Source organism: Labeo rohita, chromosome 13 (genome assembly GCF_022985175.1).
Source record: "Labeo rohita strain BAU-BD-2019 chromosome 13, IGBB_LRoh.1.0, whole genome shotgun sequence".
NCBI lineage: Eukaryota > Metazoa > Chordata > Actinopteri > Cypriniformes > Cyprinidae > Labeo > Labeo rohita.
In genome coordinates, this window is record NC_066881.1 from 22,254,402 (window position 1) to 22,279,951 (window position 25,550).

The 25,550-nt window shown below is 34.9% G+C and overlaps 1 protein-coding gene across 1 annotated transcript; it reads left to right on the forward strand.

Moving 5' to 3' along the window:
• Positions 1-268: 268 nt before the first annotated feature.
• Positions 269-23,613, forward strand: prkcha (protein kinase C, eta, a). Its single transcript, XM_051126221.1, has 14 exons — positions 269-1,150; positions 6,476-6,539; positions 9,256-9,409; positions 9,557-9,591; positions 9,704-9,786; positions 10,074-10,203; positions 10,318-10,451; positions 11,250-11,390; positions 12,730-12,903; positions 15,758-15,912; positions 18,190-18,328; positions 20,105-20,293; positions 21,758-21,904; positions 22,821-23,613. Exons 1-14 carry the CDS (start codon positions 800-802, stop codon positions 23,064-23,066), a joined length of 2,142 nt encoding a protein of 713 aa, XP_050982178.1. The 5' UTR covers positions 269-799; the 3' UTR covers positions 23,067-23,613.
• The last annotated feature ends 1,937 nt before the right edge of the window (positions 23,614-25,550 follow it).

Sequence of the window (25,550 nt, forward strand, 5' to 3'; positions counted from 1 at the left end):
CAGTGAGCCTTTCATCCTTAGATTTTATAGATCTGGAGCAACTCAATCAGAGCCTTCCCTTCCCACACACACACAACTCATTTTGGACTGTTTATTTACAATATCTACGGATTATATTGAATTATTTAGCTCTTAACGAATTTAATAATTGTAACTGTAATTCCTTCGTGAGACCCTAGGAGTGCTGTTACAAATGTTTGCCGAAAGGTGGCGGTGTTTCCACATGTTCGCAACAAAACAGGTGTGTTTTCATTTTCAGCCGAATTCCACATGCAGGTAACGTTACTTCAGAGATGGTCCACCCGTGGCTTTATTTTAAGGACAATATCTGGACAGTTTCCTCAGCGCCCTATCGCTGTTTCTTCGACTGAAATAGTTTTAGAACTTTTTATACAAAAGTTTGTCTGACACGCGTTCCAAAATTCCAAAATTCAGCAAACACAGACGAGTGTGAAAGTGTCGAGGAAAACTTTGCAAAGGCGACCTCGTAATAACGCAACCTACGGATAAAACAGAAAACTTTAAAGACAGCGACTGAGAAAGTAACATTTATTATTGTGACTGACTCCCTTGAGAGAGACGTGTAATCAGGCGTGAACTCCTTCACTTCCCTATTTCTGCCCACTCGCTTGAGTCCTTCCGCAAAGCAGGTGTTTGAAACAGCGCTTTGTTTCAGATGCAGAGACTTTTAACTGGTGTGCTTTTGCGCATTTACACTTTACCGTTTAAGTGATACAATGTCTAAAATTCAGTAAGTCGGGTACGCTTAGATTTGCTAGGCTCGAGTTTAGAGGACACCATGAAGTTTAACGGGTATCTGAAATTGCGCATCGGCGAAGCGGTGGACCTGAAGCCCACGACCACCTCTATGCGACACGCCGTGATGTTCACCAAGGCGAACCAGACCCTAGACCCGTACATCGTAGTGAAAGTGGACGAGTATAAAATCGGACAAACGCACACCAAGCAGAAAACTAACATGCCCACTTATAACGAGGAGTTCTGCGTTAACGTCAACAATGGCAAGCAGGTAGAGCTGGCCGTTTTTCATGACGCACCGATCGGGTACGATGACTTCGTGGCCAACTGCACCATCCAGTTTGATGATCTGATGAAGACCACGAACAAAGAAGAGTCTTTTGAAGGATGGGTGAGGAATGTTTATCATATACAAGCTGATCATACACTTTCCCTAAGGATCGTAAGAAACTGCTTTGCTTAAAATTCATTGAGGTTTGATTTTCACGTTGAAACTTTCTGACTCTTTGAATTATACAGATAGAAAAGTTCTGAAATGACAAGATATGTTTGCTCTGATGGTGCAGACAGTGAGCATCTATGGATAGAGTTATTATTCTATATACAGAATAGAGGTGAGAGCATGAGTAAAATTTCAAATGATGAGGTTATTATTCATCTGGTGGCATTGGAGAGATTTGTTTGTAGAAAAGTGCATGCTGATAACAAGACCACAATGCAAAACAGTATTTAGTGCAGTACTTGGGTGCACACTAAAGACGAATCACATAAGGAAAGACAGTGATGGACCTATAAACTGTCAGCATGCTAAAATACAAAATAGAGAGTCCGGGGGGTGCTGTAACATTTTATTTCAATGTCTGTAACTCAGTGTTATTTGTTTTGTGCTTTGATCCAATATTCTCATCTTTGCTTGCAGCAAATGAAAAAGTTTAGTTTAGAAATCTACTACTTTTAATATCTAAAATTAAGTCAGTAAATTAATATCAGGTGCAAAGAAAGCCATGCCACTTCTAACGCTACTTGAAAACATGTTAAACTGTATGCATGAATTTATTATGGTTATCAAATTTACTAGGTTGGAGTAATTAGGTCATCCACCATCACCATACCGCACACCTACAACTGATTTTGAAAACTCTTTGGTTCAACATTCAGGGTCATGCATTTGGCTTTAAAGTACACATTTTAACAGTTCAACCATTATTTGGGACTCAAACCATTATATTGATGTTGCTAGCACTGTTCTTTACTGTTTGAGTCATGTGAATGCTATGAAATGGTAAACTTTTTTTAATTCAGTATACGTAAAACATAGGCTAATGCATACGTCGTTTTTGTTTTAAAGTTGATTGGACTGTTTCATCACAGTTGTGGCAAATGTGGCCTGTTTGATTTTGTGCAATCTTTGTGTATTCAGTTTAAAAACACATTAGGAATTAACAGCCTCTCCGTTTGCAGTTATGATATGCCTACTTTCAAAAAAAAAAAATCATTTTCTTCAAATGTACTACCAGTCAAAAGTTTTTGGACAGTAAGTCTCTTCTGCTCACCAAGCCTGCGTTTATTTGATCCAAAGTGCGGCAAAAACAGTCAAATTTTGAAATATTTTTACTATTTAAAATAACTGCGTTCTATTTTAAAATATTTTAAAATGTAATTTATTCTTTGGGTCTTTCTATTCATCAAAGTATCCTAAAAATGTATTTGTCTGGTTTTTAAAAAAAAAATAAAATAAAAATGTAGCTTTGATCACAGGAATAAATTACATTTTAAAATATATTCAAATAGAAAGCAGTTATTTTAATAGTAATAATATTTCAGTAATAATAACTTTTGATGTATTTTGGATTTAAAAAAAAATACAGCTTTGAAAGGCTTTGTTACATATCAAATCAAAGGAAAATCCGCCGGTTTAGGTTTGTGGTGGTCATATACAATAGTGATTTCATGCCTATAGTTCATGTCAAATTGGTTAAACTGGTATTACATTAGTTTCCCCTAAGTTGCACACGGCTGGTTTTGTTGTTTTGTGCTGTCTTCCTTTTGTCATGCTCTTTTGTGTTCTTTTGTTTTTGTTCGTTGTGTTGTTTTTGTGTAGTCTCTTTTGTTTTGTGCAGTCTTTTTTGTTTTGTGCTGTTGTGTTTTTCCCCTGTGTGTGAACAGCAGAGTTGTATTGGGTATGAGTGTTATCGTCTTCCATCATCTGTGTGGGTTCACACTTACACCCATATGTCCTACAGTGCAGCAGTTCTCACTGATCCAGAATCAGGCTTTTGACTGCAGCTGTAGATACAGATGAAGCGATCCTGATACATGATCAGTGTTTAAATGAAAGGAAGTTGAGGCTTAATGCACAGTCAGTCAATACAATTGGACTCAGAATTTACGCACTCAGACTTTCCGTAGGATGGTTGCAGCTAAGACCAGCTGAAACATCTTGCTGTGTGGTTTTAGCACCTTCTGTGGTGTAAGCACCACAAGTTCCATGTGTCTACATGCTGCATTCAGAGTTGGCTCGTATCAGTGCGTTAACTCAACTCTGCTGCAGGGTCACCAGGACACAGTAGCTCAAGTGTCAGCATTTCAGTGACCAGGCTGAACATGCAAATTGGCTTGCTTGTCCTCAGCAGAAGTGGTGAAAGTCGTCTTGTAACTGTATTATTCAGCCCAAGTGCTATTAGTTCTCCTTTCCCAGAATACAAATGCACAGGAACATTATTTTTAGAGTGACTGGTCATCTTGTTTTTACTGTTATGTGTCCTAAATTTTGAACATTTGTTCATCCAGTGAACAGTAACAAGGTTGTACTTCCAAGGTTGTTGGATACAAGTGCTTGTCTAGAATTTTTTTTTTTAATCTAATTTCAGTTCTTTGAGGTCAAAAACTGCAAAGCATGAAATAGAGTTGTTGTTAAAAAAAACAGAAAAAGTAAATAGTTTAGGTTGAAGTATGACATTGCTGGAAATGTCATGTAAGCTATGCATGTACGCATTTAAAATGCAAAAAAAAAAAAAAAACAAAAAAATACAATTGAGGTCAAAATTTTACATACACCTTGCAAAATCTGCGGAAATGTTAATTATTTTTACTAAAGTAAGAGGGATGATACAAAATGCATGTTAGTTTTTATTTAGTACTGACCTGAATAAGATATTTCACATAAAAAAGTTTACATATAGTCCACAAAAGAAAATAATAGTTGAATGAAAAAAAAAAAGCCCTGTTCAAAAGTTTACATACACTTTTTCAGCATTTTTGTGTATTTGAACCTTTTCCAACAATGACTGTATGATTTTGAGGTCCATCTTTTCACACTAAGGACAACTGAGGGACTCATCTGCAACTATTACAGAAGGTTTAAACACTCACTGATGCTCCAGAAAGAAAAACGATACATTCAGAGCCAGGGGTGTTTTGAACAGAATGAAGATGTGTACATTTTGTGAAGGACATTTCTGAAGAACAGCAGGCAGTTTACGTGTTCAGGACAAACAAGGGATTCATGATCAAAAACATACAGCTGTGGATCATTCAGGTAACAACACAATATTAAGAATCAAGTGTATGTAAACTTGTGAAACTATGTAAAAAGATCTTATTCAGGTCAGTACTGAATAAAAAATAACATGCATTTTGTTTGATCCCTCTAATTTTGGTAAAATAACATTTAGCAGATTCTGCAAGGCATGTGTAAACTTCTGACCTCAACTGTAAGCATCTAACCAAAAATATTTTAAATCTGGATTTCAAATACAGAACAAAAAGATTACTATTTACAATAAATGTTGTTCTTTTGAACTTTGAAAGAATCCTGAAAAAAAAAGTGTCAGGGTTTCTTTTAAAATATTAAGCAGAACAACCGTTTTCAACACTGATAATAATAAATGTTTACTGAGCACCAAATCATGTGACACTGAAGACTGGAGTAATGAAAAGCTGAAAATTCAGCTTTGCCATCACAGAAATAAATAACATTTTGAAATATATTAAAACAGACATGCGTTCAGACCTTAGAGATACACAGCCTCATTTTTATTGATTCTGCAGCTGCAGGTCACATAACCGCTAATTAATGATACTCTGCTTTCATTCTGTCTGGGATGTGGGCATTTTGTGCCAAGTTTCAGTCTGCTGTGAGTGTGTGTGTGTATTTGTTTCTGTGTAGAGCCGCAGGCTTTTGGGACAGATGGTATGTGAAACCTGCAGTTGAAAACAGCACACACACACAAGTGAGAGTGTGTTTGCGTGTGTATGAGCTTCCCTATATGGGAACTGCCTCTAGGAATCCAGCAGTTTCTGTTATGATTTTTATCAGTAAGTGAAACTAACATCAAAAGTGTATAAAAATGGATGTTGTTTGTGTTGGCAATAGTGTCATAATCTGTGTGAATTTTTATGCTTTCAGTTCTGACCAAATGTAAGGAAGTATGAGTGTGGTTTAAAAAGAATATCTAAATAGATTTAGTTCATATATGACTAAGAAACAGACAAAAGTTTTCTGTAAAGATGTAGTTCATGCTGTTTTGATGATTATCATCAGACATCTGTTTAGACCACCACCATCCATTCAACCACATGAATCCAAAGATATCAGCAAACCCATACACACAAAATGAGTGACAGGTCGCGAGCTTTTCTGATTGGCTAATCTAGTTGGCCCCTCCCTTGTTTCTGCTGTTTGCATGCAATATCGCATCCCTATAGTTTATTTTACCCATGATTCTCTCGTAACATACACAAGCGCTTAGGGTTTAGTTCTGTATCACATGCAGGTCGTCACACGCCCACAAAGTTTACCACAGGCTCATAAACGCCCCCCCCTTTACCCCTCGCTGTCTGTTTCCATTTCTGAGTTTCTCTTTCCGTTTATCTCTCTTCTCGTTTTGCTCTACGGTAATCTGAAGTCCAGCTCTGATATTTCACTTCTGCCTGACCTCATTTACATTTTCCGTGGTGTAAAAGCTGTGGATGGTACAAGTGGGTTGTGTGAATGGACTCTATTTGGCACAGATATCGTTTTCAACGTGTGCATGTTTGCCTGAATTTGTAACAAAAAACAGACTTGTCATACAAAAATGTTATATACATAAACAATGTGAATTGAAACAGGCTTCCCACATTCACGGACTAATTAAAATGGATGCCAGGGAACTTTAAAAATGTTTCCTGGAAGGCCTGGGAATATCATGGAAATTTGTGAAGTCTTAACAGGTTATGGCAAAGTCATCAACATTTCTGTCGTGAATATAATTTTTTTTCTACTTTTTTAATTAAGTATTTCTTAGTTAGGAATTACTCATACTGTCACACTTAATTAAAAATAGAAATGTGGTCATAAAGTGCTTATTTCTTATAAGCATTTCTAAGAATATAAAATGTAATTCCTATGGAAGGAATTTCCACCACTGAATAATTAAAAAAAGAAAAAAAAAAAAAAAAACTGCGCTAAAAAGTCACAATTACCTTTTTAATTTTTTTTTATTCAGTGGCAGAAATGGCCTTCCATAAAGTTCCATACTTCTATTTGTGTTTAATAGTTTTGATCAATTTAATATAAAAATATGAAAATGAGTATTTAAATGATTCTGTCCAAACTTTTTGTTGTTAAAGTTAAATTTAAAATATAACTTCTTCAATATTCAATGTCTAAATTAATATATAATAATATTGTTTTTTTTTTTTTTTTTTTTTTTTGCTTTGTTTTACTTTGCAGGTTGACCTCGAACCTGAGGGTAAGGTCTACATCCTGGTTACTCTCACAGGTTCATTTGTAGATGGTGAGTCCTGTCTCTCATTTTTTAGCTCTTCCTTTTTTCTTGTTGGTCTCTTTCTTTTAAAATCATCTCTCTCTCTCTGTGTGTATATATATATATATTTATGTGACCCTGGATCACAAAACCAGTCATAAGGGTCATTTTTTTCAAAATTGAGATTCATACATCATATGAAAGCTGAATAAATAAGCTTTCCGTTGATGTTTGGTTTGTTAGGATATGACAACATTTGGCCGATATACAACTATTTAAAAATCAGGAATCTGAGGGGGCAATAAAATCAAAATATTGAGAAAAGTGCCTTTAAAGTTCTTCAAATAAAGTTCTTAACAATGTGTATGACTAATCAAAAATTAAGTTTTCATACATTTACAGCAGGACTTTTACAAAATATCTTCATGGAACATGATCTTTACTTAATTTCCTAATGATTTTTGCCATAAAAGAAAAATCAATAATTTTGACCCATATAATGTATTTTTGGCTATTGCTACAAATGAACCCCAGCGTCTTAAGACTGGTTTTGTGGTCCAGGGTCACATATATATATATATATATATATATATATATACACATACATACAGTACTGTGCAAAAGTTTTAGGCCACTAGTATTTCCACCAGCTAAAAAATGGTTTAAAGTAAGTTATTTCTATTATTTGCTGTAGAGTGTCAGTAAAAAATATCGGTTAACATTTCCAAACATTCTGTTTGCCATTAATTGTAATAATCTAGTGAGATTTTTGTTTACACAAGGAGTCTGACAACAGCCAGTGCTCCACACTGAGATCTGATTTCACCATCCTCCAGTCTGTCTCTGGAATGACGTGAAGAAACAGAATAACTGAGACAGACTAAATTCAGAAGAACTGTGGCAACATCTCCAAGATGTTTCAAATAACCTACCTGCAAATCTATCTGAAAAACTATGCACAAGTGAACATAGGGCAAAAGCTGCTTTAAACGCATGTGATAGTCACATCAAATGCTGATTTATTTTAGTTAATAGAAGTTCATTGATAAAGAAAATCTATTTATGACATTGTTTTTGACAGCATCCTCATTTTTTGTGCCTAACTGCCTAAAAATTTTAACAGTACTGTTCTTCTGGATTTAGTCTGTTTCAGTTATTCTGTTTCTTTATGTCATTCCAGAGACAGACTGGATGATGGTGAGATCAGATGTCTGTGTGGAGCACTGGCTGTTGTCAGACTGCCTGTGCAAACAAAAATCTCACTAGATTATTACAATTAATGGCAAACAGAATGTTTGGAAATGTAAACTGATGTTTCCTACTGACACACTACAGCAAAAGATAGAAATAACTTACTTTAAACCATTTTTTAGCTGGTGAAAATACTAGTGGCCTAAAACTTTTGCACAGTAAAACTTTTGCACAGTACTATATATATATATATATATATATATATATATACACACACACACACACACACACACACACACACACACACACACACACACACATACATATTAAAATATTTTAATTGCATTATTTTTCATATATACACAGTACTGTGTATATATATGAAAAATAACGCGATTAAAATATTTTAATATATATATGTGTGTGTATGTGTGTGTGTGTATATATATATATATATATATATATATATATATATATATATATATATATATATATATGTATATATATATAATATATATATATATATATATATATATATATATATATATATATATATATATATATATATATATATATATATATATATATATATGTATGTGTGTGTGTGTGTGTGTATATATGTGTGTGTGTATATATATATATATATATATATATATATATATATATATATATATATATATATATATATGAAGAGTTCAGATGCAAAACCAGCTAAATCCATCTGATGTCTTTTTTAAAAAATGCATTTTTATCAGGCTCAGATGTATAGGTTGCTATGTAAGTACCGGTAATTCTGATTGGGCCGAGGCTGGTATTTTAGCGAGTTTGAAGAAAAAGTATTTGATGGACGTATAATATGTGTCGAGAGCATTCACTCAGAATCATAATATCATTTTTGACCAAGATGGCTCTTAGCTGCTTTTGCATCTGAACTATATATATATAGTGTCTATTTCTTTTTAATCTTTTCATGCAGACCTATAAATTTACTTGTACATTTTTAAATTATCAGTTTGACAGTCAGTATGACATTTTTATTTTTGGACTGGAACACATAGGCGTATGGTCTGTTTCATAGCCCATGACATAGTAGACGCTGAAATCTCTTGATGAATTCCGCTGTCTAGGCCATGCTGGTGGAAACATACACTACTTTCCTCAACTTGCTGTAGAGATAACACTTCACTAAATGTTAAAATGCTACTAGACTTGACAACCCATGCTATGACACACTAAGACACACAAAGCCATCTTCAGTCACAGTTTTTTTTTAGATAGAGCATCTGTCAGAGCATCATATGTGTGAAGTGTATTCTGTGTGAGAAGCGCACACCCACTGTGCAGGGGGTGTGAAGCTGGCTTCCTTTTAAGGCCTGTGGTTAGGTCTGCAGAGAATAGACTAGACTTAATAATATCAGTGATCTGGGGGCTCGTAATGTGTCTCTCCTCCGTCTCACAGTCAACAGAATGTTAAACGACATTACAGGAAATACCTATGTATAAGAAGATCATGCATCATGAAATAATAGAACCTTTTTCATTTCTCTGTGTTTAGATGATGCTGGAGGAAACGCGCGTCCCTATAAAGAATTTAATCGAAAACGGCAGCAGGCGGTTAGAAGAAAAATCCACCAAGTAAATGGACACAAGTTCATGTCAACCTTCCTAAAGCAACCAACGTTTTGCTTCCACTGCAAAGAGTTTATATGGTAGTGCACTGTTCACACATAAAAAACAAACTGAGAGGTGTAAAATATGCAAGTGAAAGCTTATTTCGTGTGCAAATGCTTGGAGTGAGTGGCTGAACACTCTTTGTTTAATTGTATGTGATGTTTTGTGTGTTTTCTTTGCTCTAGGGGTGTTTTTGGAAAACAGGGCTACCAATGTCAAGGTGAGCCGACACTCTGTCTCTGTATTAATTTATATTATCTGTGCTTAAATTGATTGTATTACAGGTTATAATCAGCTGTGTGTGTTTGTATGTGTGTGTGTGTGTGTGTTAGTTTGCACCTGTGTGGTACACAAGCGATGCCATCAGTTTGTGGTTACGGTATGTCCACGCATGAAGAAACCTGCGAAGGAACAGGTAATGCAAAGCAGTCTTTATCTAAAACACTTTTGTAGTCCATTGTTTTTGTGTGTAGTTTCACAGTATGGTTTGACTGGGTTTTTCTATTCATCTGTGGTCAATTTTAGGAATTTTGGTCATAGAATTACTGAGAAACACACATACTAATTGTGTCATATGTTGGTGAAGTGACACTTTTTTTTGTGTCCTAAAATACACAGATGCCATTTCTCCACCTGCTGGTCAGGAATGGAATTTGCTGAAATGTTCTGCTTTTAATTTTATGTTTTGTTCCTTTTTTACAGACTACAAATCAGGGTTTCAGTATAAACGTTCCCCATAAGTTCAGCATCCACAATTATAAGGTTCCTACCTTCTGTGACCACTGTGGGTCTTTGTTGTGGGGACTCGTACGGCAAGGATTGCACTGCAAAAGTACTTTTCCCTCTTTCTATTATCCCTCCTGGGTCACCATAATTCTATCCATCAGTTTTATTGAAGCTGTTTTGTGAGACTCAGCTGGTGTTTGTTGTGTTTTCACGTCTGTAGTTTGTAGAATGAATGTCCATATCCGCTGTAAGGGAAACGTTGCCCCAAACTGTGGAGTCAACAATGTAGAACTGGCTAATAAACTGGCAGAAATGGGTCTTCAGCCGGGCGGAATGACCAAACGGAATTCAGTGGTAAATACACACATGTGCACTCAATCTTTTTCAAAGGTGAAATATGTGATCTTTCTGTCTGTGTAAATCTAATTTATTGTGCTTTGTTGACATTACACACATAACTGTGTATTTTTCTCAGCTGCATGCACTGAAAATAACAAAACAAAACTTTAGTGAAGTAAACAGAAGTAATACAGGACCATCAACAGAATGATTAAAGGGATAATTCACCCCAAAATGAAAATTCTGTCATTAATTACTAACCTTATGTCGTTCCAAACCCGTAAGACCTTTGTTTATCTTCTGGACACAAATTAGGATATTTTGGATGAAATCCAAGAGCTTTCTGACCCTGCACAGACAGCAATGCAACTACCACGTTCAAGGCCTAGAAAGGTAGCAAGGACATCAATGAAATAGTCCATGTGACATCAGTGGTTCAACCATAATTTTATGATGCTACGAGAATACTTATTGTGCGCTAAGAAAACAAAAATAACGCCATGTGCGTCGGCTGACAGGGAAGAGAAAAAATTACAGTTAAACTGCTGGTGTCAGGTTTTTTACTATCTTTCTGGGCCTTGAACATGGCAGTTACATTGGTGTCTATGCAGGGTCAGAAAGCTGTTCATCATAAATATATTAATTTGTGTTCTGAAGATTAACAAAGGTCTTACGGGTTTGAACGACATGAGGGTGAGTAATTAATGACAGAATTTTTATTTCTGGATGAAATATCCCTATAATATTAAATAACAGAATGTACTGAATGAGTAATCAATCTGTAGTGAAAAAATAATTTGTCTATCTTCTCAGGGTCTCTCAGGTATAGACACTCAGTCCCGTACACTGAGTGTGAGAGGAGATCGAGGACAGTCAAGAAAAGAGAAAAGTCGAAAGCTGGGAATCTCAAACTTCACACTCCTGCAGGTGTTGGGAAAAGGCAGCTTCGGCAAGGTCTGTGTTTAAGACTGTTCTTCTTTATATCTCGTCCAATATGGCTGAATTTTATATCCTCATCTGAAAGAAATTGCATGGTATAGTCTCACACCTGTTTGAAGGCTATAATATGATATAATATGGCAATATTATAATTATATATTACAATATTAATATTATATCTAGTAACGTTATATATAATATAACTGTTTTTATAAAAGTTTTTATTCATGCACACTACCAGTACACTAACAGTAAGATTTTTCATGTTTTTTTTAAGTCTCTTCTGCTCACCAAGCCTGCATTTATTTGATCCAAAAAAAAAAAAACAGCAAAAGCAGTAATATTGCAAAATTTTTAATATAACTGCTTTCTATTTGAATAAATTCAAAAATGTAATTTATTCCTGTGATCAAAGCTAAATTTTCAACATCATTACTCCAGTCTTCAGAGTCACATGATGCTTCAGAAATCTTTCTAATATGCTGATTTGCTGTTCATAAAAACGTTATTATAATTATAATCAATATTTAAAGCAGTTGAGTAAATTTTTTCAGAATTCTTTGATGAATAGAAAGATCCAAAGATCAGCATTTATCTTAAAAATAAAAATATTTACCATTCTATACCATTCAAAAGCTTGGAGTCAGTTTAATTTTAGTAAAAATTTCTGACTAGTACTTTTAATTAGTACTTTTATTTAGCAAGGATGCTTTAAATTGATTTAAAGTGATGATGAAGACATTTATAATGTTATAAAAGATTTCTATTTCAGATTTCTGTTTCTTCTGAACTTTCATCAAAGAAACCTGAAAAATTCTACTCAGCTGTTTTCAAAATAATGCTAATAATAATAAATGTTTTTTGAGCAGCAAATCAGAATATTAGAAGGATTTCTGAAGTATGTGATGTAATGATTTAATGATGCTAAAAATTTAGCTTTGAAATCACAGGAATAAATTTCGTTTAAAAATATAGTCAAATAGAAAACAGTTATTTTAAATATTTCAAACTTGTACTGTTTTTGCTGTACTTTGGATCAAATAAATGCAGGCTTGGTGAGCAGAAGAGACTTCCTTAAAGAAACATTAAAAATCATACTGTTCAAAAACTTCTAACTGGTAGTGTACATACAAAATATGATCTGGAAAAAAAAAACATTGGCTCATTGCTGTACAAATGACTTCTGAACGGTGTGAAATACCTCAATGGGCTGTGCTGTTTCACATTAAAAATATTATGCTGAAAATTTTGTGCCAAAAATATGCGAATGAGTGAATATACCTTTACAAATAAAAAGAATACTTCACATGTACAGTACTTCACAAGTCACACTGTTGATGTTGTTTGTAAATAGGTGATGCTGGTCCGGTTGAACGAGTCAGATCAAGTGTTTGCCGTGAAGGTGTTGAAGAAAGACATCATTCTGCAGGATGATGATGTGGAGTGCACTATGACAGAAAAACGAGTGTTATCCCTCGCTTCCACTCATCCTTACCTCACTCAGCTTTACTGTTGCTTCCAGACACCGGTGAGAAACATGCACACATTCACACATTCTGTTCTTTAAATGAGAGGATGTAGCTTTCACATTATCAGTAGGGGGCAGTAGAGAATAAAGCAAGTTACGCTTCATCCATATGTTATCTCCACTACGTTCTACTTTGCATTTTCTGTGTATATACTTCCCCTTTGCATGTTGTGAGAGATCAAAGGTCCGCTATAATCCGCCTGTGTGTTTTGCTTGAAGCCTCTAAAATAGAAAGGTCAAACCTGAATCCCCCCCATGTAGCTTTTACGATCATACAGACCCACTTAAAACACACACTCTGTAGCATTTATAAGACTAACGTGTTTAATTACTTCACCTTGAGTGTACACAAGGTTTTAACAAACACTCATGCACGCATTGATTGCAAAAGGATTTGACGACATAGATTTCATGTTCACTCCAGCAGAACAGATTTGACATGATGACCTCTGGATTTATTACTGCGCTGTCCACGTGAACATGGATGTGCAGGAACATCCTCAAGGTCTCGCTGCTGTATGTAGTGTGTTTGTAATGAGGAAAGGAATTTATGAACCGGTTTGTCTCTCTGCTCCTTCACAGCCCTGACGCACACAATCAATCTCTTAAACCTTCACACGTGAGCGACATACAAAGCACACTCGCGACCCTCTGGGGGCCATGTTACGTTAGATAGCACCGCAACGCGGTGGCAGAAATCAGTGATCTAGGAGGGCCTGCGGTGTGTGGGACTGTTGCACAGTGAATGTGCATGTCTGTATTTGTTAATGTGATGAATTTGGTCATTAGTGGATGTGCCATGGTGGTTTGATGGTCCAAATCTGGTCCGCTTAGCTTATTTTGGTGAAGAGCCACTCGCTTACACGGGAAGTAACTGTCCGACTGATGAAAAGCAGCCAGGCACAGTCAGTATTGATTTTTATGTGACATTCAGGGGAGGCTAAATTTTGAAATGGAGCAAACCACGGTAACAGACTGGTATGGAAAAAATTGGCAGTCTCTGTGAATGTTTGTAAAGAAATATGTCCAAAAGTTATCTGTACGTTTACCATAGTGGGCTTCTTGTCCCAGTGGAAATGCAAAATGGCTCTGTTTCATTATTTTCTTATACAACAAATTAGATGCATTCTCATACTATTTATTATTTATTTACTATTAATATTACTATTATTATTATTATTATTAGCAATATTTAAAGCAGTTGAGTACATTTTTTCAGGATTCTTTGATGAATGGAAAGATCCAAAGGTCAGCATTTATCTGGGGGTGAGGGGGAGATTATAGAAATTAATTAATGCTGTCAAACAAATAAAAGTTTTTTTTGTTTACATAATATACTTGTGTATACTGTGTATATTTATTATGTATATATAAATACAAACACATACATGTATATATTTAAGAAAAATAAGTCAAAAATATATTAAAATATTTTACATATATTCAAAAGATTTATATATAACATAAAATTTAACCCTATATGGTACGGAGTTGCCATATGGCAACGATTACTTTCTACTTATTTCCTTGTTATTCTGAAAAAAAAATACAATATATTGCAATATGTTAATTAAAAGGGCCGGCCTTAAGTAGTCAATGATATGCTGTTTTTAAGCTGCATGACTGCATTGAATGTTCCTCCAAACACTTTTTTTCCACTGTCACCCCAACATGGAGGACACCCGTTGAAGTGCTCGAGAAGTTTCTCTGTAAACCTAATTTCTGAATGTCTCTTCTCAAGGGAGATTTTTTTTGCATCATCTTTGGTTAGTAAATTACATATTTTTATTCAGAAATCAATATTATCTAACATAATTTTTCTGTAAAATGAGAAAATGTCAATGTTGCCATATGGCAAAACTGTACCACTATGGAAAAATAGGTATGTTGCCATACGGCAACACTGTACCACAGTGGAATTGAAGTAATGTATTTCCCCATTGGGATTTTTTTTGTTTATTGTAATATATGTGTATTTATGTATAAATAGGGAAATTACTTAGTCTTTGCAAAAAATGAATACAACATTTTACGGAAAGGGCAATAGGAAGAGTGCCGAGTTGCCTCTTCCATGTGATAACAATGAGGATGAGTTAGCCCTCAGTGACCGTAATAATGAGTGTGTTTGTGCATGTGTTTATGTGTCTGTATGTGTGTGTGTGGCAGATTTTGATGGAAGCTAAGACTGGATACATCAATTTCTAAAAGAAATGTGCATTTGAATTTAAAAAAAAATCATAATTTAATAGAAAAAGTAATTTTGCACCATTTTTCACTGTTGTACATTGTTGCCATATGGCAACGTTTTCCTATACTAAACCTGCAAAAGTCGTTTCTAAATATGGTGCATTTTTTGTGGTAAATGCACACAGTTCTTATTGAGGCCATGTTCCCCCTGTCTTACTCTGCTAAATATTTCACAAACTGAAAATCATGTGTTTCACTAGCGCTCCTGTTTTGTTGTCATCATGCTTCATACGATCAGTAAAGCGACTGTGGGTGGTCCCCTGTTGTGCGGTCTCAGTTTGATGCATTGGCTGTGCTAAACTCAAACAGAGACTTAGTTCTGTCAATTCAAACTGATGATGCACTTCGTTTTAGATCACCTTCCAACCCTCACAATCCCATAATCCTGTGTTTCCTACAGTCATCTTCACTGACTAAACACTATTTATGTCTCTGCTTTGTCTGCCTCCCCCATTTATCTTCTAATGGCTGTGACATGCTGGGTTAACTGTCTGGCTGGCTAAAAGACTGTCTTTATAGAGCTGAATTTCCTGTTGTTGAAGATGGTAATCTAGTGTTTGTTGTCTTTTAACTGAATCTTTATCTTAATTTCTTACTCCTTTTGCAGGAGCGTCTGTTTTTTGTAATGGAGTTTGTGAATGGAGGAGATCTGATGTTTCATATTCAGAAATCCAGAAAGTTTGAAGAGAACAGAGCCAGATTCTACACAGCGGAGATCACGTCTGCTCTCATATTCCTCCACAGCAAGGGAATAGTATACAGGTTTGACAGAAAAAAGCACTCAATTAACAGGATATTTAATTCAACATGAAAATTCTGGTATAATTTACTTCCACTTATGACGTTCTAAACATCTTTGACATCTTTGAGTTCACTTCTAGAATAAAACGTTCCTGATAATTTACTCCAGTTTGATCCAGGATGTTCATGTCTTTCTGTCTTCAGTCGCAAAGAAATTATTATTATTTTTTATTTTTTTTTTTTGAGAAAAACATTCCAGTATTTTTCTCCATATTGTGGACTTCAATGGTGGCCAATGGGTTGAAGGTCCAAATTGCAGTTTCAATGCAGCTTCAAAGGGCTCTGCACGATCCCAGCTGAGGAATAAGGGTCTTATCTAGTGAAATGATCAGTCATTTTCTAAAAAAATAAATAAAAATGTCTTCACACATTAGGTAATCATGTTGGGAAGGTTCCTCATCTGTGTACTTTAGTTTAAAAAGGAAGAGTAGGCCAAAAAACATCTTATGTTCACCTCCAACTTCAAATTCCTCCAACATTGTTGTTTTACCTTTCTTGTAAAGGGCTTTTGACTTTGTTTGCATGTTTGCTTTGTAAACACTGGGTTGGTACTTTCTTCTTGTTTCGCGTGTGACCTTTCCAACATGATTATGTAATGCCTGGTGCAAGACGAGCATTTGTGGTTAAAAAGTATATAAATTTTGTTGTTTTAAAAAAATAACTGATCGTTTTGCTAGATAAGATCCTTGTTCCTCGACTGGGATCACTGAAACTGCAATTTGAACCTTCAGCCCATGGGCCACCATTGAAATCCACTATATGGAGAAAAATCCTGGAAACTTTTCCAAAAAATTACAGTTAGTGTACTCGCCCCTTGTCATCCAAGATGTTCATGTCTTTCTTTTTTGAAGAATGAATTTTTTTTTTTTTCATATAGTGGACTTCAATAGTGCCCCTGAGTTTGTATTTCCAAAATGCAGTTTAAATGCACCTTTAAAGGGCTCTAAACAAACCCAGTCAAGGGAGAAGGGTCTTATCTAGCGAAACGATCAGTTATTTTCTAAAAAAAAGTACAATTTATATACTTTTTAACCTCAAACGCTCGTCTTGTTCAGATCTGCCTGAACTTAGTTTTTTTTCCGGTTCAAGACAGTTAGGGTATGTCTCAAAACTCCCATCTCGTTTTCTTCTCCAACTTCAAAATCATCCTATGTCACTGCAGAAGTCCCAACCCAGTGTTTGCAAAGTGAACATGCAAAGAATATCAAACACCCTTTACAAAAAAAAGGTAAAACAGCGATGTAGGACCATTTTTGAAGTTGGAGGAGAAAATGAGAAAATAAAATAACCGATTGTTTCGCTAGATAAGACCCTTCTACTGTGGCTGGGAACGTCTGCATTGAAACTGCATTTTGGAAGTTCAAACTCAAAATCCTGAAATGTATTCCTCAAAAAACATAATTCCTTTACGACTGAAGAAAGAAAGACATTAACATCTTGGATGACAAGGGGGTGAGTACATTATCTGTACATTTTTGCTCTGGAAGTGAACTTCTTTAATTTCTTTGCAACTGAAGGCAGAAAGACATGAACATCTTGGATAACATTTTCTAGCTGCCCTTCTCCAAACCTGTCCTTGGTCTACACCAGTATTCATTCTCCTTTCGTGTTGTATGGGAGAAGGAAAGTCAAATGAGTTTAGAACAGCATGAGGGTTAGCAAATGATGACAGAAATGTAGTTTCTCGGTTGAACTATTCCTTTTGTGTTTTCTCTATGTCCTCTGAAGTGTTTTCCTTCCTCTTCTCTTTTTTAATTGCCACTTCTGTGTCCTCTGAGGTTTATTAACACCGTGAGACTAATTCTTACCTCAGCATTTCCATTATCACAAACCTTTAGCACATAGACCTTTAAAGCTGCAGTGTAATACTGATTTGAATGGAAAATAGCACTAGCGCTGAAGCAGAGAGCAAAATATGAGATGGCTTACATCAGTTCTGATAATGGACAAATGGCAAAGTATCAGCATTCATGCAGTTACTGTGGACTGAATATCAATGTATGACAAAGTGTAAAGATTATTTTGAATGTGTCTGTGTGTATGTATGTCAGAGGCAAGCAATCATTTTGACATGAAGTGCCAATTTTAATTTTTCTTTATAATGCAGGTATTCATGCATTCAAGTGATTTAAAAAGTAAATAATAAATATTAACATAATATTTCTCCCTCTTTCTCTCACTCTGCCATAATGGACTGAATCTGGGCATATTGTAATATGTGAATGTGTATTATTTCAGGGATCTGAAGTTGGATAATGTTCTGCTGGATAAGGATGGTCATTGTAAACTGGCTGATTTTGGCATGTGTAAGGAGGGAATGTTTGAAGGTGTTGTCACAGGAACCTTCTGTGGAACCCCAGACTACATTGCTCCAGAGGTGATTCAAACACGCACTCAACGGCTGTCTGAAATACACACAAAATTATGCATCATAAAATTCTAGAAGAATCAGTGTTATGCTCAGAGCCAGATTTATGCATAGGCATTGTAGGCACATGCCTATGCACGCACATCCAGGGGGGTGCAATTACAATAAGTAGAAGTAATTACTAGGCTGTTTATTCTACGGGGGACCTACAACAGCAGAAAAAACAAAACCTAAAAATACATCTACCAAGCAAATAAATATAACAAGCAATCTATGAATCAGTTTTTTTCTCCCGCTGTTTTGCATACAAACAAACACACACATACAGTACAGAGTACAAACTCAAAGTCTTGTGCACACATAGATCAAACGCGCACAGAAATTTGTCAGTGCTGCTGCTCTTATGGATTATGATTCATTTCGTTTTGCTCTTTTGGGGTGGTAATAGTATATATTAATAGGAAAGGGGGGCCCAAAAAGTTATTGTCACAATAAATGCCCTGGTTATGCTACATTCACATTGTGTCAAATAAACTTTAAGTATGAGATAACTTTTAGTCACGTTCAGTGAAATTATTAGTCTCAACACACAAATAGATCCATTCTTTTATTTTAATGTATAGCAGAAATATATTTATTTAAAAATGTAAAAGTATAAATATTACGGATATATTTAATACATTAATTTATAGTGTTAAAAAAAGGTTTAAAAGGTTTTCATTCATTGATTTATTTAATTTAGATTCATTGATTTCATTCATTGAATAAAGCTCAAATAAAATTACATTTTAGATGTAAAACTTACGTATTTTTATATTCAATATTTCCATTTATTTTTTAGGTTAAGTTGAAGTAGAACAATTATTTTATAATATTAAAGTATTTTTAAATATACATTTTTATGAATTAAATTTCAAATTACATTTTACTAAAATTACTAAAATCTAAAAAATTACATAAAATTACTAACTAAAATTAAATTGAAAGGTGAAAATATAAGCTAGTTCTGAATATTAGTAATTATTATAATAGTATATGAATATTACTAAACTAACACTTAATGTCTGTTGTTCCAAAATATATAGTTAATAATATAACATATATAACATAACATAACATAACATAACATAACATAATATAATATAATATAATATAATATAATATAATATAATATAATATATTTAGCATTTAGATATAAACTGCTTATTATGTCTGTTTCGGTGAAACTATAGTATAGTATATACTAAATAAATACTATATAAATATTACTCCATGTCTCTTGTTCCAGAATAGAATAGAATAGAATGTTTAGCATTAATTGGGATATAATATTCTTCTGTTGGTGTCTGTTTTGGTGAAAGGATTACTAAATGTAGTATATAAACTATAGTATAATACATACTAATAGTATGTATAATAAATATTACTAAACGAACAATCAGTGTCTGTTGCTCCATAATATAATATAATATAATATAATATAATATAATATAATATTTAGATTTAATATTTATTTTTATATAAACTGCTTCTATCTGTGTCTGTTTTGGTAAAAAGTTTACTAAATGTAGTAAATAAACTGTGGTATAGTACATACTAAATAGTATAGAAATATTACTAATACTCAATGTCTTCTTCACTTGTTCATATAATACAACATAATATAATATAATATAAAATAAGATGATGTCAAATCATTTTTAGCATTAATTTAGATATAAACTGCTTCTGTAGGTGTCTGTTTTGGTGAAATGTACTAAATGTAATTTTTATGTGGTCCTACAGATCCTTCAGGAGATGCTGTACGGGCCGTCAGTTGATTGGTGGGCTCTCGGTGTGCTACTGTATGAGATGTTGTCTGGCCACGCCCCCTTTGAGGCAGAGAATGAGGATGACCTTTTTGAGTCCATCCTGACTGAAGAGATCATCTACGCGTCCTGGCTCAGCACAAATGCCGTGGACATACTGAAAGGGGTGAGCTGCTCAGCGTTCGCTTAAGAGCCCTGCAGTCAAACAGGCATGAATTGACTTGAATGGAGCAGTGATTGCTTATCTGTCCTGATTGGTGGGAGCCATATGGTGTGAATTAAAGTGTCAGTTCATGCAACAATGAACATCACTAAACAGTAAATACCTCCATCTGATCTCTCTCTCTGTTCCTCATGCTATTCCCCTCTCTTACATAACTATATTTAGCCTCGATCCACAATCCTCTGCTATCACATGACCGTAGCTAAAAATAAAAACCCTTCACATCAATTGTACACATGCACACAACCCCCTACTCCTACTCTAGTGTTTGCTCTCACTGTGAAGAATAGTGGGGGAGATATACTGGTAATAATCCTAGATATGATATTTTTTTTTTTTTTTTTTTTTTCCCTAGAGCAATGTGTAGTTATTGAAGAAGTTGAATCTGGAAATTCAACTGTAGAATGTCACGATATCTTTAAAAAAAAAATCCTTAAACATAGGTCATCCAACATGACATTGAACTACAGCAGTCAAAGAACAGATCAATAGAGTGGCTCAAAAACATTCTATTTCTGGAATAGCAGACCTCATTCCTGTTGCACAGCTGCACATCTTATGGAGACAGACCAGAAATATACCCAAACCATTGTAAGAAACAACAGGCCATATAACATACCAGTTATCTGCCAATATTGTTTTTTTTATTTATCAGACACAATATTGGATACATCATAATTTCCCCTACATTTTAACATATAAATTACTTTTGCTCTTGTATGACACTCTCCTGAAGTTAATCTTTAAAAACACTAGTTGACTATTTTTTTACATATATTATAACGTTGTGATTGTAACATTTTAATGATTGATTTTAGTATTTTATTTATTTATAGAGATTAATTTCGAATTTTAATATTGGCTATAACATGAAACTATCTGCTTGTCTGACAGAATTTTAAAATTGGTACATCCCTTGTGTTTTCTTTAAAACTGGATGATCCCTCTGAACAACAACGAGTTTGTTAGTGTTGTTTGTTAGTGGTCGATGAGGTATGGTAGCCAGCTGTGCTTCCTAATGGGTGTCAGGTGTGTATTTTTATGTACACGTGCATGTTTGTGTTTTAGACGGTTATAGAAGAAGGGCGTGATTTGATTTGATTTAATCTGATTTGGTTATATTTGATACCACACATTGATGCTCTTGACAACCTCCCATAAGCGATTGCGTTATCCACATTCTCATAGGAATTGAGTCTGATTACTGGCGTGACATACTGTAGTTTTAATCTCAGTATGGTGATTTGATAGGATTTACAATATTCAATACCTTTGGGCACTTTCATATTTTTTATGTGATATGTAAACTGATAGATACCTGGTGTGTATAGTTTTCTGCATTTAGAAGTAGATCAGTGTTCGACAGACATGTGCATGACATCATGTTTTGGTGTTATTTCTCCTCAGTTTCTGACAAAGAATCCATCCCGTCGTCTGGGTTGTGTGCCTGCAGAGGGTGGAGAGACTGCTGTTACCAGTCACTCATTTTTTACTGGCATTGACTGGGACAAACTTAACCAGCGAGAACTTGAACCACCTTTCAAGCCCAGAATTGTGAGTTTAAATAAACATATTAAATAAATAAGATGTAAAAATTCATCATAATATTAATCTTATATATACAGTTGAGGTCAAAAGTTTACATACACCTTGCATAATCTGCAAAATGTAATTTATTTATTAATTACCTGAATGATCCACAACTGTTTTTTTTTTGTTTAGTGATTTTGTTCTTCAGAAAAGCATTTTTGTGTATTTGAACGCTTTCTAAAGATGACTGTATGATTTTGATATTTGTCTTTTCACACTGAGGACAACTGAGGGACTCATATGCAACTATTACAAGAGGTTCAAACGCTCACTGATGCTTCAGAATGACTTTAAGAGCCGGGGGGTGATAACTTTTTTTTAATTTGAAGATCAGGGTAAATTTAACTTTTTTTTTTGTCTTCTGGGAAACATGTAAGTATCTTCTGAAGGGCAGTACTAAATTAAAAAAAAAAAAATGATATTTAGGCAAAATAAGAAAAATGTACTGTTCAAAAGTTTACACCCCTTGCTCCTAATGCACAGTTTTTTCCTTCTGGAGCATCAGTGAGCGTTTGAACCTTCTGTAATAGTTGCATACGAGTCCCTCAGTTGTCCTCAGTGTGAAAAGATGCATCTCAAAACCATACATTCATTGTTGGAAAAGGTTTAAATACACAAAAATGCTGAAAAACCAAAGAACTTGTGGGGACTTGAAGGATTTTTCTGAAGAACAGTGGGCAGTTTAACTCGTAAGGACAAACAAGGGACTCATGAACAACTATCACACAGCTGTGGATCATTGCATTTTGTATGATCCCTCTTATTTTGGTAAAATAATTAACGTTTTTCAGATTCTGTAAACTTTTGACCTCAACTGTAAATAATCTGCATTTACATTTATAACAAATTTAATGATGTATATTTAAAATCTAAAATCCAGAAAACTTCAGAAGATGTGAATAACTTTGATCCAGACTTCACCCAAGAGGATCCTACTTTTACGCCCATCGACGAGTCCATTATCCCATCCATCAATCAGGACGAGTTCCGTAACTTCTCCTTTACCTCCCCTGAACTGTTGAACATGGTTTCAGACTTGCACAGTGTAGCAGAAGAAACGTGTGATGTCATGAAGGAACAGACTGCAGGAGGATTCCGTGATGTGATAGAACCGAATGAATTGTGACAATGGAAACTTTCAGGAACGGCCTAAAGAAACATTTGAATACCGGTTAAGAACTGCATTTCAGTGGCTTAGCTTTTTGGTCTAAGATTATTTTGGCCTACGCTTATGCTTTAGAACAACAGTGTAATTGTCACTGTGTCAAACACATTGTGAGTGATATGCAAAGATCTCCATGAGACACTCCATTGCAGAAGACAGCAAATTTGATCAACAGATGAACTTATCGTATCTACTGTAGCTGATTTAACAGTGTTCATATCCAGATGTTTAGGAAACTTGATTTGATCACTCTGCACTTGCTGTGTCTAACACAAGCAAACGTCATTACATCATTTCATTACAAATGCGAAACATCACTAATACTGTCCAGGAAAACCAGGAAAATCAAACTCATGAAAATGTTGTTTTTTTAATGGAACTCTAGTTTTGTAAGATATTTTCATACATTTCTGTGTACATCTGTGCTGTTTGTTGTTGCGTTTCAGGTTCGATCTTTAGATGTGTTTTATTGTTGATAAAGGTTGCAGTATTGAGTTCTCTGCATTTAGACCTCTTCTGTCTGTGGCTTCATCAAAAGCAGTCTCCCCTCTGTCGTTCTGTGGGGTTAAAGGCTAACACACTCAGGTGAGATGCTGACCAGTTTCAATTCTTTATATTGAGGCCAGTGACTCTTCCTCCTCATCCTTGCCATTCTTTACTATTGTTTATTTGGATCTTCTCAGTCAGAGCAGAGGCTAATGTCTCTTGGTGTATGCTTTCGTGCTTGTTCATAATTGACGCTGATTTCCTGTTATTAGGGCCCCAGCACAGAGGTGCGAGAACCCTATTCGAATTGCTCAGTTTCTTCTTCTCCAAAATGAATCGCAATTTTGAGGGCCTATACATGCTCAAACTCATGAAACTTTGCACACACACCAGAAGTGGTGAAAATGTACATCTGATATGGGTTTCAGAAGTGGATGTGGCAAAATGGCTTGATAGTGCCATCTATAAAATTTCAACGAGGTTCCACTCGAACTATGGTTTCACATACATGTACGGAATTTGGTAGACACATGTAACACACCAATACCTACAAAAAAGTCTCTCAATACGAAGTTTCAAATGCAACAGGAAGTCTGTTATTTTGAACTCTGCAAGTTTTGAGCCATTTTTGCCATTTTCAGGCATAGTATTTTTACAAACTCCTAGAAATTTAATGACATCAACATTATATTTGGTTAGTCTACACTATAGGCCTTTGCAATGTTAAATTGCAAAGATCTTGAGTTTTCGTTGAAGGGCATGTCCGTGGCGTAAAAGGAAGTTGTTGTAACTCAGCCTTACAATGTCCGATTGGCCCCAAACTTCACACGTTCAATAAGAGTCTTGGCCTGAACACATCTAAAGGCCAATATTCAGTTATAATCATAGTGCCACCTGTTGGCAACAGGATACGTCATGCTTTGCACTAACATACCATGTTCTATCTGCACAAAACTTCATGTTTTATATAAGGCCTGGCTTGAAGACATCTACATGTCAATCATAGCGCCACCACCTGGCAGCAAGAAGTTTGACACATATAAATGACTTTGACATATTCCTCCTGTATTTACCACATTAAATGCACATTGCTCTCCATTCACTGGAGAGCCAGGGTGCGAGGGCCCTTTCAACGCTGCTTGCAGCTTTAATTACTTTTTGTGTCTATCGTAGTGGACAAAAACGTTTGTAATTATTAACAAATAATAGTATTATAGTAGTTTTATACTATTAAAAAAACACTTAAACAGGCCTGAGCTGGTTTGTAAAACCAACTGAGACCATGATTTTGAAATGTTTTTCCACACTCTCATGGCAGTTTATTACATTTTACCCAATTGGAGTGTTAAAATTACGAAACAGCGTACAAAATAGTGTTTTTTTTTTATGGAGTTGGGTTTAGTTTTTTCACTGTGTCTACACTGACCGTGAACAGCGTGATGCAACAAAATTTATGATTTACTGACACAGTTCAAATGATTTGCCACGGTCACTTTGTTGCGTCCACTGTGTTCATATTTAAGATTATCCATTAAAATAATATGGTAAGACGAACTAATTTGCAATATCAAGCAGCAAAACAAGCTTTTTTGTACAGCTTAAAATAGCTTGATGTGGATGAGACCGGAAGCCAGACCCATACAATTTACAAATGGCTGCTCCTGCTCTTACGGGAAAAATAAGGTGGATAAAACCCATTAAAATCAGTGATTCTAATAGTAAACTGATGTCACATGATATTTGATGTACTCCACACATTTGTGCTACTTATTACACAAAGGTTGTGTCTGGTCTAGACAATGTTTCAGGCAGGAGCAAAAAAAAAAAAAAAAAAAAAAAAAAATCAGCTTAGGCAGGTTTTTTCTTGAGGAAAATGGAGGATGATGCAAACTCTTAAGTTTAATCAAATAGGAAACACTAAAGAGTCGATGGGGGTCTTCATCCACTTGTAAAGAAAAC